Raw genomic sequence first — 16,925 nt, 5'->3', positions numbered from 1 at the left:
AACAAATGATCTCAGGTAGTAGAACGTAAGAGAATTTAGTGAGTGGTGGAATGAAGAAGTAACGTTGTTAGTCAGAGACAAAAGAGAGACATTTGGACAATACTTGCAAGGAAGGAGTGCAATTGACTGGGAGATGTATAAAAAAAAGTGGCAAGAGGTCAAGAGGAAGGTGCAAGGGTTGAAAAAGAGGGCAAATGATAGTTGGGGTTAGAGAGTATCACTAAACTTTCGGGAGTATAAAAAGATGTTTTGGAATGAGGTAAATAATGTGGAAAAGACAAGAGAACAAATAGGAACATCGGTGAACGAGGCAAGGGGGGAAGTAATAACAGGTTGTGATGAAGTGAGAAGATGGAGTGAGAATTTTGAAGGTTTGTTGAATGTGTTTGATGGCAGTGGCAGAAGTAGGGTGTTTTGGTTAGGGTGGTGTGTGAAGTGAGAGGGTCAGGGAGAATGGTTTGGTTAAGAGAGAAGAGGGAGTGAAAGCTTTGCAGAAGATGAAATCCAGCAGTAGAATTTATTAAGAAAAGGGGTGACTGTGTTGTTGATACATTGGCAAGGATATTCATTGTATGTATGGATCATGGTGAAGTGCCTGAGGATTGGCAGAATGCATGTATAGTGCCATTGTACAAGGGCAAAGGGGATAAAGGTGAGTGTTCAAATTGCAAAGGCATAATTTTGTAGAGTATTCCTGGGAAATTATATGGGAGAGTATTGATTGAGAGAGTGATGGCATGCACAGAGCATCAGATTGGGAAAAGAAGTGTGGTTTCAGAAGTGGTAGAGGATGTGTGGATCAGATGTTTGCTTTGAGAAATGTGTGTGAGAAATACTTAGAAAACAGATGGATTTGTATGTAGCATTTATGAATCTGGAGAAGGCATATGATAGGGTCGACAGAGGTGCTTTGTGGTAGGTCTTAAGAGTATATGGTGAGGGAGGTAAGCTGCTAGAAGCAGTGAAAAGTTTTCACTAAAGATGTAAGGCATAAGTACAAGTAGGAAGAGAGGAGAGTGATTGATTCCCAGTGAAGGTCGGTCTGTGGCAGGGGAGTGTGATGTCTCCATGGTTATTCAATTTGTTTAGGAATGGGGTGGTTAGGGAGGAAAATGGATGAGTTTTGAGTATGCAGTCAGTTGGGGATGAGAGGGCCTACGAAGTGAGTCAGTTGTTCTTCGCCAATGTTATAGCTCTGGTGGTTGATTTGGGGAAGAAACTGCAGAAGTTGGTTACTGAGTTTGGAAAAGTGTGTGAGAGCAGAAAGTTGAGAGTAAACGTGAATAAGAGCAAGGTTATTAGATTCAGTAGGGTTAAGGGTCAAGTTAACTGAGATTTAAGTTTGAATAGAGAAAAGCTGGAGGGTGAAGTGTTTTAGATATCTGGGAATCGACTTAGCAGCGAATAGAACCATGGAAGTGGAAGTGAGTCACAGGGTGGGGGAGGGGATGAAGAATGTTTGAAGGAATAGTAGTTCCAACAATATTATTGTTGTGAGGCATGGGATATAGACACTTGTGCAAGGTAGGGTGGATGTGTTGGAAATGAAATGTCTGAGGACATTATGTGGTGTGAGGTGGTTCAATCAAGTAAGTAATGAAAAGGTAAGAGACGTGTAGAAATAAAAAGAGTGTGGCTGAGAGAGCAGAAGAGGGTATGTTGAAATGGTTTGGACATATGGAGAGAATGAGTGAGGAAAAATTGACAAAGGATATATGTATTAGAGGTGGAGGTAACAAGGAGAAGCAGGAGACCAAATAGGAGATGGAAGGGTGGAGTGAGAAAACTTTTGAGCAATCAGGGCTTGAACACACAGAAGGATGAGAGGCATGCAAGGAATAGAGTGAACTGGAATGATGTGGTATACTGAAGTCGATGTGCTGTCAATGGACTGAACTAGGGCATGTGAAACGTTTGGGGTAAACCACGGGAAGGTCTGTTGGGCCTAGATGTCGATAGGGTGCTGTAGTTTTGGCACATTACACTTGACAGCTAGAGACTGAGTGTGAATGAATGTGGACTTTTTTGTCTGTTTTCCAGGCACCACCTCGCTAAAGCAAGGGGTAGTGATGCTGTTTCCTGTGGGGGATGGTAGTGCCAGGAATGGATGAAGGCAAGCAAGTATAAATATGTATATGTGAATATGTTGATATGTATGTATATATATATATATATATATATATATATATATATATATATATATATATATATATATTTTTTTTTTTTTTTCATACTATTCGCTATTTCCCGCGATAGCGAGGTAGCGTTAAGAACAGAGGACTGGGCCTTTGAGGGAATATCCTCACATGGACCTCTTCTCTGTTCCTTCTTTTGGAAAAAAAAAAAAAAAAAAAAAAAAAAAAAACGAGAGGGGAGGATTTCCAGCCCCCCGCTCCCTTCCCTTTTAGTCGCCTTCTACGACACGCAGGGAATACGTGGGAAGTATTCTTTCTCCCCTATCCCCAGGGAAATATATATATATATATATATATATATATATATATATATATATATATATATATATATATATATATATATATATATATATATTTCTTTTCAAACTATTCGCCATTTCCCGCATTAGCGAGGTAGCGTTATATATATATATATATATATATATATATATATATATATATATATATATATATATATATATATATATGTGTGTATGGGCCTTTTTGTGTATGTAGATTTATTTGCTGAAAAAGGACTGGTGATTGGGAATACCTGGTTAAAAAAGACGGATATACATAAGTATACGTATGTAAGTAGGAGAGATGGCCAGAGAGCGTTATTGGATTACGGGTTAATTGATAGGCGTGCAAAAGAGAGACTTCTGGATGTTAATGTGCTGAGACGTGCAACTGGAGGGATGTCTGATCATAATCTTGTGGAGGCGAAGGTGGAGATTTGTAGAGGTTTTCAGAGAAGAAGAGAAAATGTTGGGGTGAAGAAAGTGGTGAAAGTAAGTGAGCTTGGGAAGGAGACTTGTGTGAGGAAGTACCGGGAGAGACTGAGTACAGAATGGAAAAAGGTGAGAACAAAAGACGTAAGGGGAGTGGGGGTGGAATGGAATGTATTTAGGGAAGCAGTGATGGCTTGCGCAAAAGATGCTTGTGGCATGAGAAGCGTGGGAGGTGGGCAGATTAGAAAGGGTAGTGAGTGATGGGAAGAAGAAGTAAGATTATTAGTGAAGGAGAAGAGAGAGGCATTTGGACAATTTTTGCAGGGAAATAATGCAAATGAGTGGGAGATGTATAAAAGAAAGAGGCAGGAGGTCAAGAGAAAGGTGCAAGAGGTGAAATAGAGGGCAAATGAGAGTTGGGGTGAGAGTATCATTACATTTTAGGGAGAGTAAAAAGATGTTTTGGAAGGAGGTAAATAAAGTGCGTAAGACAAGGGAACAAATGGGAACATCAGTAAAGGGGGCTAATAGGGATGTGATAACAAGTAGTGGTGATGTGAGAAGGAGATGGAGTGAGTATTTTGGATGTTTGTTGAATGTGTTTCATGATAGAGTGGCAGATATAGGGTGTTTTGGTCGAGGTGGTGTGTAAAGTGAGAGGGTTAGGAAGAATGATTTGGTAAACAGAGAAGAGGTAGTAAAAGCTTTGCGGAAGATGAAAGCTGGCAAGGCAGCAGGTTTGGATGGTACTGCAGTGGAATTTATTAACAAAGGGGGTGACTGTATTGTTGACTGGTTGGTAAGGTTACTTAATGTATGTATGTATCCCCCTATCCCTAGGGATAGGGGAGAAAGAAGACTTCCCATGCATCCCTCACGTGTCATAGAAGGCGACTAAAGGAGACGGGAGCGGGGGGCTGGAAACCCTCCCCTCCTTGTATTTTAACTTTTAAAAGGGGAAACAGAAGAAGGAGTCACGCAGGGAGTGCTCATCCTCCTCGAAGGCTCAGATTGGGATGTCTAAATGTGTGTGGATGTAACCAAGATGAGAAAAAAGGAGAGATAGGTAGTATGTTTGAGGAAAGGAACCCGGATGTTTTGGCTCTGAGTGAAACGAAGCTCAAGGGGAAAGGGGAAGAGTGGTTTGGGAATGTCTTGGGAGTAAAGTCAGGGGTTAGTGAGGGGACAAGAGCAAGGGAAGGAGTAGCACTACTCCTGAAACAGGAGTGGTGGGAGTATGTAATAGTGTAAGAAAGTAAACTCTAGATTGATATGGGTAAAACTGAAAGTTGATGGAGAGAGATGGGTGATTATTGGTGCATATGCACGTGGACATGAGAAGAAATATCATGAGAGGCAAGTGTTTTGGGAGCAGCTGAGTGAGTGTGTTAGTAGTTTTGATGCACTGAGATAGGGTTATAGTGATGGGTGATTTGAATGCAAAGGTGAGCAATGTGGCAGTTGAGGGAATAATTGGTGTACATGGGGTGTTCAGTGTTGTAAATGGAAATGGTGAAAAGCTTGTAGATTTATGTGCTGAAAAAGGACTGGTGATTGGGAATACCTGGTTTAAAAAGAGAGATAAACATAAGTATACGAATGTAAGTAGGAAAGATGGCCAGAGAGCGTTATTGGATTACATGTTAATTGATAGGCGCACGAAAGAGACTTTTGGATGTTAATGTGCTGAGAGGTGCAACTGAAGGGATGTCTGATCATTATCTTGTGGAGGTGAAGGTGAAGATTTGTAGAGGTTTTCAGAAAAGGAGAGAGAATGTTGGGGTGAAGATAGTGGTGAGAGTAAGTGAGCTTGAGAAGGAGACTTGTGTGAAGAAGTACCAGGAGGGACTGAGTACAGAATGGAAAAAGGTGAGAACAAAGGACGTAGGGGGAGTGGGGGAGGAATGGGATGTATTTAGGGAAGCAGTGATGGCTTGCGCAAAAGATGCTTGTCGTATGAGAAGCGTGGGAGGTGGGCAGAATAGAAAGGGTAGTGAGTGGTGGGATGAAGAATTAAGATTATTAGTGAAAGAGAAGAGAGAGGCATTTGGATGATTTTTGCAGGGAAATAATGCAAATGAGTGGGAGATGTATAAAAGAAAGAGGCAGGAGGTCAAGAGAAAGGTGCAAGAGGTGAAAAAGAGGACAAATGAGAGTTGGGGTGAAAGAGTATCATTAAATTTTAGGGAGAATAAAAAGACGTTTTGGAATGAGGTACACAAAGTGCGTAAGACAAGAGAACAAATTGCAACACTGGTGAAGGGGGCTAATTAGGAGAGAGTAACAAGCAGAGGTGATGTAAGACGGAGATGGAGTGAGTATTTTGAAGATTTCTTGAATGTGCCAGATGATAGAGTGGCAGATATAGGGTGTTTCAGTTGAGGTGGTGTGCAAAGTGAGAGGGTTATGGAGAATGATTTGGTAAACAGAGGAGAGGTAGTAATAACTTTGCGGAAGATGAAAGCCGGTAAGGCAGTGGGTTTGGATGGTATTGCAGTGGAATTTATCAAAAAAAGGGGGTGACTTTTTTTGACTGGTTGGTAAGGATAATTAGTGTATGTATGACTAATGGTGAGGTGCCTGAGGATTGGCGGAATGCATGCATAGTGCCATTGTACAAAGATAAAGTAGATAAAGGTGAGTGCTCAAATTACAGAGGTATAAATTTGTTGAGTATTCCTGGAATATCATATCGAGGGTATTGATTGAGAGGGTGTAAGTATGTACAGAGCATCAGATTGGGGAAGAGCAGTGTGGTTTCAGAAGTGGTAGAGGATGTGTGGATCAGGTGTTTGCTTTGAAGAATGTATGTGAGATATACTTAGAAAAGCAAATGGATTTGTATGTAGCATTTATGGATCTGGAGAAGGCATATGATAGAGTTGATAGAGATACTCTGTGGAAGGTATTAAGAATTTATGGTGTGGAAGGCAAGTTGCTAGAAGCAGTGAAAAGTTTTTATCAAGGATGTAAGGTATGTATACGAGTAGGAAGAGAGGAAAGTGACTGGTTCTCAGTGAATGTCGGTTTGCAGCAGGAGTGGGTGAAGTCTCCATGGTTGTTTAATTTGTTTATGGATGGGGTTGTTAGGGAGGTAAATGGAAGAGTTTTGGAGAGAGGGGCAAGTATGCAGTCTGTTGTGGATGAGAGGGCTTGGGAAGCGAGTCAGTTGTTGTTCGCTGATGATACAGTGCTGGTGGCTGATTCGGGTGAGAAACTGCAGAAGCTTGTGACTGAGTTTGGTAAAGTGTGTGAAAGAAGAAAGCTGAGAGTAAATGTGAATAAGAGCAAGCTTATTTGGTACAGGAGGGTTGAGGGACCAGTTAATTGGGAGGTAAGTTTAAATGGAGAAAAACTGGAGGAAGTGAAGTGTTTTAGATATCTGGGAGTGGATTTGGCAGCAGATGGAACCATGGAAGCAGAAGTGAGTCACAGGGTGGGATAGGGGGCGAAAGTTCTGGAAGTGTTGAAAAATGTGTGGAAGGCGAGAACAATATCTCGGAAAGCAAAAATGGGTATGTTTGAAGGAATAGTGGTTCCAACCATGTTATATGGTTGCAAGGCGTGGGCTATAGATAGAATTGTGTGGAGAAGGGTGAATATGTTGGTAATGAGATGTTTGAGGACAATATGTGGTGTGAGGTGTGTTTGATCGAGTAAGTAATGAAAGGGTAAGATAGATGTGTGGTAATAAAAGAAGTGTGGTTGAGAGAGGAGAAGAGGGTGTTTTGAAATGGTTTGGTCACATGGAGGGAATGAGTGAGGAAAGATTGAGAAAGAGGATATATGTGTCAGAGGTGGAGGGAATGAGGAGAAATGGGAGACCAAATTGATTGTGGTACGATGGAGTGAAAAAGACTTTGAGTGATAGGGTCCTGAACATGCAGGAGGGTGAAAGGCGTGCAAGGAATAGAGTGAATTGGAACGATGTGGTATATCGGGGTCGATGTGCTGTCAATGGATTGAACCAGGGCATGTGGAGCGTCTAGGGTAAACCATGGATAGTTTTGTGGGGCCTGGATGTGGAAAGGGAGCTGTGGTTTCAGTGCATTATGCATGACAGCTAAAGACTGTGAACGAATGTGGCCTTAGTCTTTTCATAGCGCTACCTCGCGCCCATGTGGGGGGAGGGGGTTGTCATTTTATGTTTGGCGGGGTGGCGATAGGAATGAATAAGGGCAGCAAGTATGAATGAAGTACATGCGTATATTGTATATGTCTGTGTATGTCTATGTATGTATACGTTGAAATGTATAGGTATGTATATGTGCGTGTGTTGAGGTGTATGTATATACATGTGTATGTGGGTGGGTTGGGCCATTCTTTCATCTGTTTCCTTGCACTACCTCGCTAACGTGGGAGACAGCAACAAAGCATAATAATAAATGAATAAAATATATATATATGTGTGTGTGTGTGTGTAGGAGCGGACGGGTCATTCTTCATCTGTTTCCTGGTGCTACCCCGCTGATGTGGAAAATGGCGATCAGGTGTAATAAATAATAAATAAATAACTATGTTAACAGTAAGAGTGTTCTATTTTGCAAATGTTCTCTACTCATAATGCAGTATTTAGCATAATATAGAACAGTCAATGGATCCCACAGAAGGGTTTGTGGGCCTTAGTTGTGGATAGTGGGGGAGGCGAGGTCTACTTTTGGCGCATTATACATGGCAGCTAGAGGTTGGATATGAACAAGTGAGGCCATTCTTCACCGGTTCTCTGTGCTACCCTGCTGTCCTGTTAAATGGTGAAAAATGAATGGAAAAAAAAAAGAACACTGCAAGCATGTTCCGTTAAGACTCCAAAACAGTACTAATACTGTCAATATATTGGGTTAATAGCCTCAACAACCTAATCATTCAACATAAACACCAAAAAATTTACCAAAATTATCCTCAATCTTTTCCTATTAATCCATTGGTAACAAAGGAAAATACTCATAGATTAAAAAGAAACATAAGGTAGGCACAATCATACTGAAAGTTACTAAGTTTAACTAATAAAAGTAATTCAATAAGCTATGTAGAATTAAATGGTCACCAAAACAAATGTTAGCTGTCAATAAAATACACAACACAGATGTTATTGGACAGAAAAACAAAAAGCCAAAGAGCATGCCAGATACCCTGAAATGCCAGCAGCAGAAGAAGAGAGGGTCATCTCTGTATTGTTGCAACTCCACACATCATCAATCCATTGACCCCTATGCCAGTGTATGAAGCAGATTAGGTTATGAGCCAATGAATCATGGGATGCCTAATCATACATGACTTTCATATTTCATAAGTAATGGCAGTACATTTTTGTTTACTACTGAAACAGGTACAGGTTTTCCTGACACATATGTAAGTTTTGAAGAATGAAAATTTTCTCTCCAGGGTGGTATTCCGTGAGCCTTGAGAGAATCTCCATGATCCTGGGGGTTAGAAACCTCTTAATCCCTTATCCTCTAGTAAATCATATGGCTCTTGCCCCTTACTAACCACCTGTTTAGTGTTCAACTACCTACTGGCTCAGTACAGAGTCAAACATGGATCTATCAACAACAATGTAGCATTCATATACGATGCAGCATTTCTATCTATTTTTCCAACACAGTCACCCCTTTTTTAATGAATTCCACTGCAGTACCATCCAAACCTGCTGCCTTACCGGTTTTCATCTTCTGCAAAGCTTTTACTACCTCTTCTTTGTTTACCAAATCATTCTCCCTAACCCTCTCACTTCGCACACCACCTCAACCAAAACACCCTATATCTGCCACTCTATCATCTAACATATTCAACAAACTTTTAAAATGCTCACTCCACCTCCTCCTCACATAACCACAACTTGTTATTACCTCCCCATTAGCTCCCTTCACCGATGTTCCCATTTGTTCTCTTGTCTAATGCACTTTTTGTTTACCTCCTTCCAAAACATCTTTATATACTCCCTAAAACTTAATGATACTCTCTCACCCCAATTCTCATTTGCCCTCTTTTTCACCTCTTGCACCTTTCTCCTGACCTCCTGCCTCTTTCTTTTATACATTATTTCCCTGCAAAACTCATCCAAATGACTCTCTTCTCTTTCACTAATAATCTTACTTCTTCATCCCACCACTCACTACCCTTTCTAATTAACCCATCTCCCACGCTTCTCATACCACAAGCATCATTTGTGCAAGCCATCACTGCATCCCTAAATACATCCCATTCTTCCCCCACTCCCCTAACACCCTTTGCTCTCATCTTTTTCCATTCTGCACTTGGTCTCTCCTGGTACTTCCTCACACAAGTCTCTTTCCCAAGCTCACTTACTCTCACCACTCTCTTCACCCCCAACATTCTCTCTTCTTTTCTGAAAACCTCTACAAATCTTCACCTTTGCCTCCACAAGATAATGATTGTACATCCCTCCTGTTGCACCTCTCAGCATATTAACATCCAAAAGTCTCTTTCACGCACCTATCAATTAACACGTAATCCAATAACGCTCTCTGGCCATCTCTCCTACTTACATACATATATTTCTGTATATCTCTCTTTTTAAACCAATTATTCAGCACATAAATCTACAAGCACTTCACCATTTCCATTTACAACACTGAATATCCCATGTACACCAGTTATTCCCTCAACGCCACAATATATATATATATATATATATATATATATATATATATATATATATATATATATATTTTTTTTTTTTTTTTATACTTTGTCGCTGTCTCCCGCGTTTGCGAGGTAGCGCAAGGAAACAGACGAAAGAAATGGCCCAACCCCCCCCCCATACACATGTATGTACATACGTCCACAAACGCAAATATACATACCTACACAGCTTTCCATGGTTTACCCCAGACGCTTCACATGCCTTGATTCAATCCACTGACAGCACGTCAACCCCGGTATACCACATCGCTCCAATTCACTCTATTCCTTGCCCTCCTTTCACCCTCCTGCATGTTCAGGCCCCGATCACACAAAATCTTTTTCACTCCATCTTTCCACTTCCAATTTGGTCTCCCTCTTCTCCTTGCTCCCTCCACCTCCGACACATATATCCTCTTGGTCAATCTTTCCTCACTCATCCTCTCCATGTGCCCAAACCACTTCAAAACACCCTCTTCTGCTCTCTCAACCACGCTCTTTTTATTTCCACACATCTCTCTTACCCTTACGTTACTCACTCGATCAAACCACCTCACACCACACATTGTCCTTAAACATCTCATTTCCAGCACATCCATCCTCCTGTGCACAACTCTATCCATAGCCCACGCCTCGCAACCATACAACATTGTTGGAACCACTATTCCTTCAAACATACCCATTTTTGCTTTCCGAGATAATGTTCTCGACTTCCACACATTCTTCAAGGCTCCCAGAATTTTCGCCCCCTCCCCCACCCTATGATCCACTTCCGCTTCCATGGTTCCATCCGCTGCCAGATCCACTCCCAGATATCTAAAACACTTCACTTCCTCCAGTTTTTCTCCATTCAAACTCACCTCCCAATTGACTTGACCCTCAACCCTACTGTACCTAATAATGTGCTCTTATTCACATTTACTCTTAACTTTCTTCTTCCACACACTTTACCAAACTCAGTCACCAGCTTCTGCAGTTTCTCACATGAATCAGCCACCAGCGCTGTATCATCAGCGAACAACAACTGACTCACTTCCCAAGCTCTCTCATCCCCAACAGACTTCATACTTGCCCCTCTTTCCAAAACTCTTGCATTTACCTCCCTAACAACCCCATCCATAAACAAATTAAACAACCATGGAGACATCACACACCCCTGTCGCAAACCTACATTCACTGAGAACCAATCACTTTCCTCTCTTCCTACACGTACACATGCCTTACATCCTCGATAAAAACTTTTCACTGCTTCTAACAACTTTCCTCCCACACCATATATTCTTAATACCTTCCACAGAGCATCTCTATCAACTCTATCATATGCCTTCTCCAGATCCATAAATGCTACATACAAATCCATTTGCTTTTCTAAGTATTTCTCACATACATTCTTCAAAGCAAACACCTGATCCACACATCCTCTACCACTTCTGAAACCACACTGCTCTTCCCCAGTCTGATGCTCTGTACATGCCTTCACCCTCTCAATCAATACCCTCCCATATAATTTACCAGGAATACTCAACAAACTTATACCTCTGTAATTTGAGCACTCACTCTTATCCCCTTTGCCTTTGTACAATGGCACTATGCACGCATTCCGCCAATCCTCAGGCACCTCACCATGAGTCATACATACATTAAATAACCTTACCAACCAGTCAACAATACAGTCACCCCCTTTTTTAATAAATTCCACTGCAATACCATCCAAACCTGCTGCCTTGCCGGCTTTCATCTTCCACAAAGCTTTCACTACCTCTTCTCTGTTTACCAAATCATTTTCCCTAACCCTCTCACTTTGCACACCACCTCGACCAAAACACCCTATATCTGCCACTCTATCATCAAACACATTCAACAAACCTTCAAAATACTCACTCCATCTCCTTCTCACATCACCACTACTTGTTATATATATATATATTATTTTATTTTTATTATTTTTATTATACTTTGTCGCTGTCTCCCGCGTTTGCGAGGTAACGCAAGGAAACAGACGAAAGAAATGGCCCAACCCACCCCCATACACATGTATATACATACGTCCACACACGCAAATATACATACCTACACAGCTTTCCATGGCTTACCCCAGACGCTTCACATGCCTTGATTCAATCCACTGACAGCACGTCAACCCCGGTATACCACATCGCTCCAATTCACTCTATTCCTTGCCCTCCTTTCACCCTCCTGCATGTTCAGGCCCCGATCACACAAAATCTTTTTCACTCCATCTTTCCACCTCCAATTTGGTCTCCCTCTTCTCCTTGTTCCCTCCACCTCCGACACATATATCCTCTTGGTCAATCTTTCCTCACTCATCCTCTCCATGTGCCCAAACCACTTCAAAACACCCTCTTCTGCTCTCTCAACCACGCTCTTTTTATTTCCACACATCTCTCTTACCTTTACGTTACTCACTCGATCAAACCACCTCACACCACACATTGTCCTCAAACATCTCATTTCCAGCACATCCATCCTCCTGTGCACAACTCTATCCATAGCCAATGAATATACATATACATATATAATTATATAATATATATATATATATATATATATATATATATATATATATATATATATATATATATATATATATATATATATATATGCAGGGAAAAAATGCAATTGAGTGGGAGTTGTATAAAAAAAGAGACAGGAGGTCAAGAGAAAGGTGCAAGAGGTGAAAAAAAGGGCAAATGAGAGTTGGGGTGAGAGAGTATCATTAAATTTTAGGGAGAATAAAAAGATGTTCTGGAAGGAGGTAAATAAAGTGCGTAAGACAAGGGAGCAAATGGGAACTTCAGTGAAGGGCGCAAATGGGGAGGTGATAACAAGTAGTGGTGATGTGAGAGGGAGATGGAGTGAGTATTTTGAAGGTTTGTTGAATGTGTTTGATGATAGAGTGGCAGATATAGGGTGTTTTGGTCGAGGTGGTGTGCAAAGTGAGAGGGTTAGGGAAAATGATTTGGTAAACAGAGAAGAGGTAGTGAAAGCTTTGCGGAAGATGAAAGCCGGCAAGGCAGCAGGTTTGGATGGTATTGCAGTGGAATTTATTAAAAAAGGGGGTGACTGTATTGTTGACTGGTTGGTAAGGTTATTTAATGTATGTATGACTCATGGTGAGGTGCCTGAGGATTGGCGGAATGCGTGCATAGTGCCATTGTACAAAGGCAAAGGGGATAAGAGTGAGTGCTCAAATTACAGAGGTATAAGTTTGTTGAGTATTCCTGGTAAATTATATGGGAGGGTATTGATTGAGAGGGTGAGGGCATGTACAGAGCATCAGATTGGGGAAGAGCAGTGTTGTTTCAGAAGTGGTAGAGGATGTGTGGATCAGGTGTTTGCTTTGAAGAATGTATGTGAGAAATACTTAGAAAAGCAAATGGATTTGTATGTAGCATTTATGGATCTGGAGAAGGCATATGATAGAGTTGATAGAGATGCTCTGTGGAAGGTATTAAGAATATATGGTGTGGGAGGAAAGTTGTTAGAAGCAGTGAAAAGTTTTTATCGAGGATGTAAGGCATGTGTACGTGTAGGAAGAGAGGAAAGTGATTGGTTCTCAGTTAATGTAGGTTTGCGACAGGGGTGTGTGATGTCTCCATGGTTGTTTAATTTGTTTATGGATGGGGTTGTTAGGGAGGTAAATGCAAGAGTTTTGGAAAGAGGGGCAAGTATGAAGTCTGTTGGGGATGAGAGAGCTTGGGAAGTGAGTCAGTTGTTGTTCGCTGATGATACAGCGCTGGTGGCTGATTCATGTGAGAAACTGCAGAAGCTGGTGACTGAGTTTGGTAAAGTGTGTGGAAGAAGAAAGTTAAGAGTAAATGTGAATAAGAGCAAGGTTATTAGGTACAGTAGGGTTGAGGGTCAAGTAAATTGGGAGGTGAGTTTGAATGGAGAAAAACTGGAGGCAGTAAAGTGTTTTAGATATCTGGGAGTGGATCTGGCAGTGGATGGAACCATGGAAGCGGAAGTGGATCATAGGGTGGGGGAGGGGGCGAAAATTCTGGGGGCCTTGACGAATGTGTGGAAGTCGAGAACATTATCTCGGAAAGCAAAAATGGGTATGTTTGAAGGAATAGTGGTTCCAACAATGTTGTATGGTTGTGAGGCGTGGGCTATGGATAGAGTTGTGTGCAGGAGGATGGATGTGCTGGAAATGAGATGTTTGAGGACAATGTGTGGTGTGAGGTGGTTTGATCGAGTGAGTAACGTAAGGGTAAGAGAGATGTGTGCAAATAAAAAGAGCGTGGTTGAGAGAGCAGAAGAGGGTGTTTTGAAGTGGTTTGGGCACATGGAGAGAATGAGTGAGGAAAGATTGACCAAGAGGATATATGTGTCGGAGGTGGAGGGAACGAGGAGAAGAGGGAGAACAAATTGGAGGTGGAAAGATGGAGTGAAAAAGATTTTGTGTGATCGGGGCCTGAACATGCAGGAGGGTGAAAGGAGGGCAAGGAATAGAGTGAATTGGAGCGATGTGGTATACCGGGATTGACGTGTTGTCAGTGGATTGAATCAAGGCATGTGAAGCGTCTGGGGTAAACCATGGAAAGCTGTGTAGGTATGTATATTTGCGTGTGTGGACGTATGTATATACATGTGTATGGGGGGGTTGGGCCATTTCTTTCGTCTGTTTCCTTACGCTACCTCGCAAACGCGGGAGACAGCGACAAAGTATAATAAAAAAAAAAAAATAATATATATATATATATATATATATATATATATATATATATATATATATATATATATATATATATATACATATATATATAATTATATAATATATATATATATATATATATATATATATATATATATATATATATATATATATATATATATATATATACATATATATATATATATATATATATATATATATATATATATATATATATAAGACATGCAGGGAATACGTGGGAAGCATTCTTTCTCCCCTATCCCCAGGGATAATTACCAGTACTTATGCTTACAATAATGCTTCTGTACAAGAACACAGCTCCCCAGACCAATCTAACATCATATTAAGCTGTATTTCTTCAACACTATAATTGCACTTGAACTCAAACTCATACAATAATCATTTCCATAATTTCTCAATCTTACTGCATAACCATACTGCATATATATATATATATATATATATATATATATATATATATATATATATATATATATATATATATATATATTCTTTTTTTTTTTTCATACTATTTGCCATTTCCCGCGTTAGCGAGGTAGCATTAAGAACAGAGAACTGGGCCTTAGAGAGAATATCCTCACCTGACCCCCTTCTCTGTTCCTTCTTTTGGAAAATTAAAAAAAACAAGAAAGGGGAGGATTTCCAGCCACCCGCTCCCTCCCCTTTTAGTCGCCTTCTACGACACGCAGGGAATACGTGGGAAGTATTCTTTCTCCCCTATCCCCAGGGATAATATATATATATATATATTAATATATATATATATATATATATATATATATATATATATATATATATATATATATTTATTTATTTACTTATCTATTTATTCATTTTGCTTTGTCGCTGTCTCCCGCGTTAGTAAGGTAGCGCAAGTAAACACACGAAAGAATGGCCCCACCTGCCCACATACACATGTATATACATACACGTCCACACACGCAAATATACATACCTATACATCTCAATGTAACCATATATATACACATACAGACATATACATATATACACATGTACATAATTCATACTGTCTGCCTTTATTTGTTCCCATCGCCACCTCGCCACACATGGAAAAACAACCCCCTCCCCCCTCATGTGTGCGATGTAGCGCTAGGAAAGACAACAAAGGCGCCATTCGTTCACACTCAGTCTCTAGCTGTCATGTAATAATGCACCAAAAACACAGCTCCCTTTCCACATCCAGGCCCCACACACTTTCCATGGTTTACCCCAGACGCTTCACATGCCCTGGTTCAATCCATTGACAGCACATCGACCCCGGTATACCACATCGTTCCAGTTCACTCTATTCCTTGCACACCTTTCACCCTCCAGCATGTTCAGGCCCCGATCACTCAAAATCTTTTTCACTCCATCTTTCCACCACCAATTTGGTCTCCCACTTCTCGTTCCCTCCACCTCTGACACATATATCCTCTTGGTCAATCTTTCCCCACTCATTCTCTCCATGTGACCAAACCATTTCAAAACACCCTCTTCTGCTCTCTCAACCACACTCTTTTTATTTCCACACATCTCTCTCACCCTTAAATTACTTGCTCGATCAAACCACCTCACACCTCATATTGTCCTCAAACATCTCATTTCCAGCACATCCACCCTCCTGCGCACAACTCTATCCATAGCCCACGCCTCGCAACCATACAACATTGTTGGAACCACTATTCCTTCAAACATACCCATTTTTGCTTTCCGAGATAATGTTCTCGACTTCCACACATTCTTCAAGGCTCCCAGAATTTTCGCCCCCTCCCCCACCCTATGATTCACTTCCGCTTCCATGGTTCCATCCGCTGTCAGATCCACTCCCAGATATCTAAAACACTTCACTTCCTCCAGTTTTTCTCAATTCAAACTTACCTCCCAATTAACTTGACCCTCAACCCTACTGTACCTAATAACCTTGCTCTTATTCACATTTACTCTTAACTTTCTTCTTTCACATACTGTACCAAACTCAGTCACCAGCTTCTGCAGTTTCTTACATGAATCAGCCACCATATACATAAAAAAAAAAAAAATATATATATATATATATATATATATATATATATATATATATATATATATATATATATATATATATATATATTTTTTGTTGCTGTCTCCCGCGTTTGCGAGGTAGCACAAGGAAACAGATGAAAGAAATGGCCCAACCCACCACCATACACATGTATATACATACGTCCACACACGCAAATATACATACCTACACAGCTTTCCATGGTTTACCCCAGACGCTTCACATGCCCTGATTCAATCCACTGACAACCCTGGTATACCACATCGATCCAATTCACTCTATTCCTTGTCCTTCTTTCACCCTCCTGCATGTTCAGGCCCCGATCACAGAAAATCTTTTTCACTCCATCTTTCCACCTCCAATTTGGTCTCCCACTTCTCGTTCCCTCCACCTCCGACACATATATCCTCTTGGTCAATCTTTCCTCACTCATTCTCTCCATGCGCCCAAACCATTTCAAAACACCCTCTTCTGCTCTCTCAACCACGCTCTTTTTATTTCCACACATCTCTCTTACCCTTACGTTACTTACTCGATCAAACCACCTCACACCACACACTGTCCTCAAACATCTCATTTCCAGCACATCCATCCTCCTGCGCACAACTCTATCC

The 16,925-nt window shown here is 40.9% G+C and overlaps 1 protein-coding gene across 2 annotated transcripts in view; it reads right to left on the bottom strand.

The window, feature by feature from the left end:
• LOC139755960 (tyrosine-protein phosphatase 10D-like) overlaps window positions 1-16,925 on the bottom strand; it is a 657,464-nt gene that overhangs the window by 18,659 nt on the left and 621,880 nt on the right. Inside the window, exon 29 of one of the 2 annotated variants that reach the window (XM_071674794.1) lies at window positions 8,035-8,112. The exons of the other annotated variant lie outside the window; for it this stretch is intronic. Within the exon in view, the coding sequence (XP_071530895.1) occupies window positions 8,066-8,112 (47 nt within the window). The 3' untranslated portion in view covers window positions 8,035-8,065. The remainder of the gene's footprint in view (window positions 1-8,034; window positions 8,113-16,925) is intronic. 2 annotated transcript variants of the gene reach the window in all.

Source organism: Panulirus ornatus, chromosome 20 (assembly GCF_036320965.1).
Source record: "Panulirus ornatus isolate Po-2019 chromosome 20, ASM3632096v1, whole genome shotgun sequence".
In the NCBI taxonomy this organism is placed as follows: Eukaryota; Metazoa; Arthropoda; class Malacostraca; order Decapoda; family Palinuridae; genus Panulirus; species Panulirus ornatus.
This window is presented reverse-complemented; position numbering and strand designations above follow the sequence as displayed.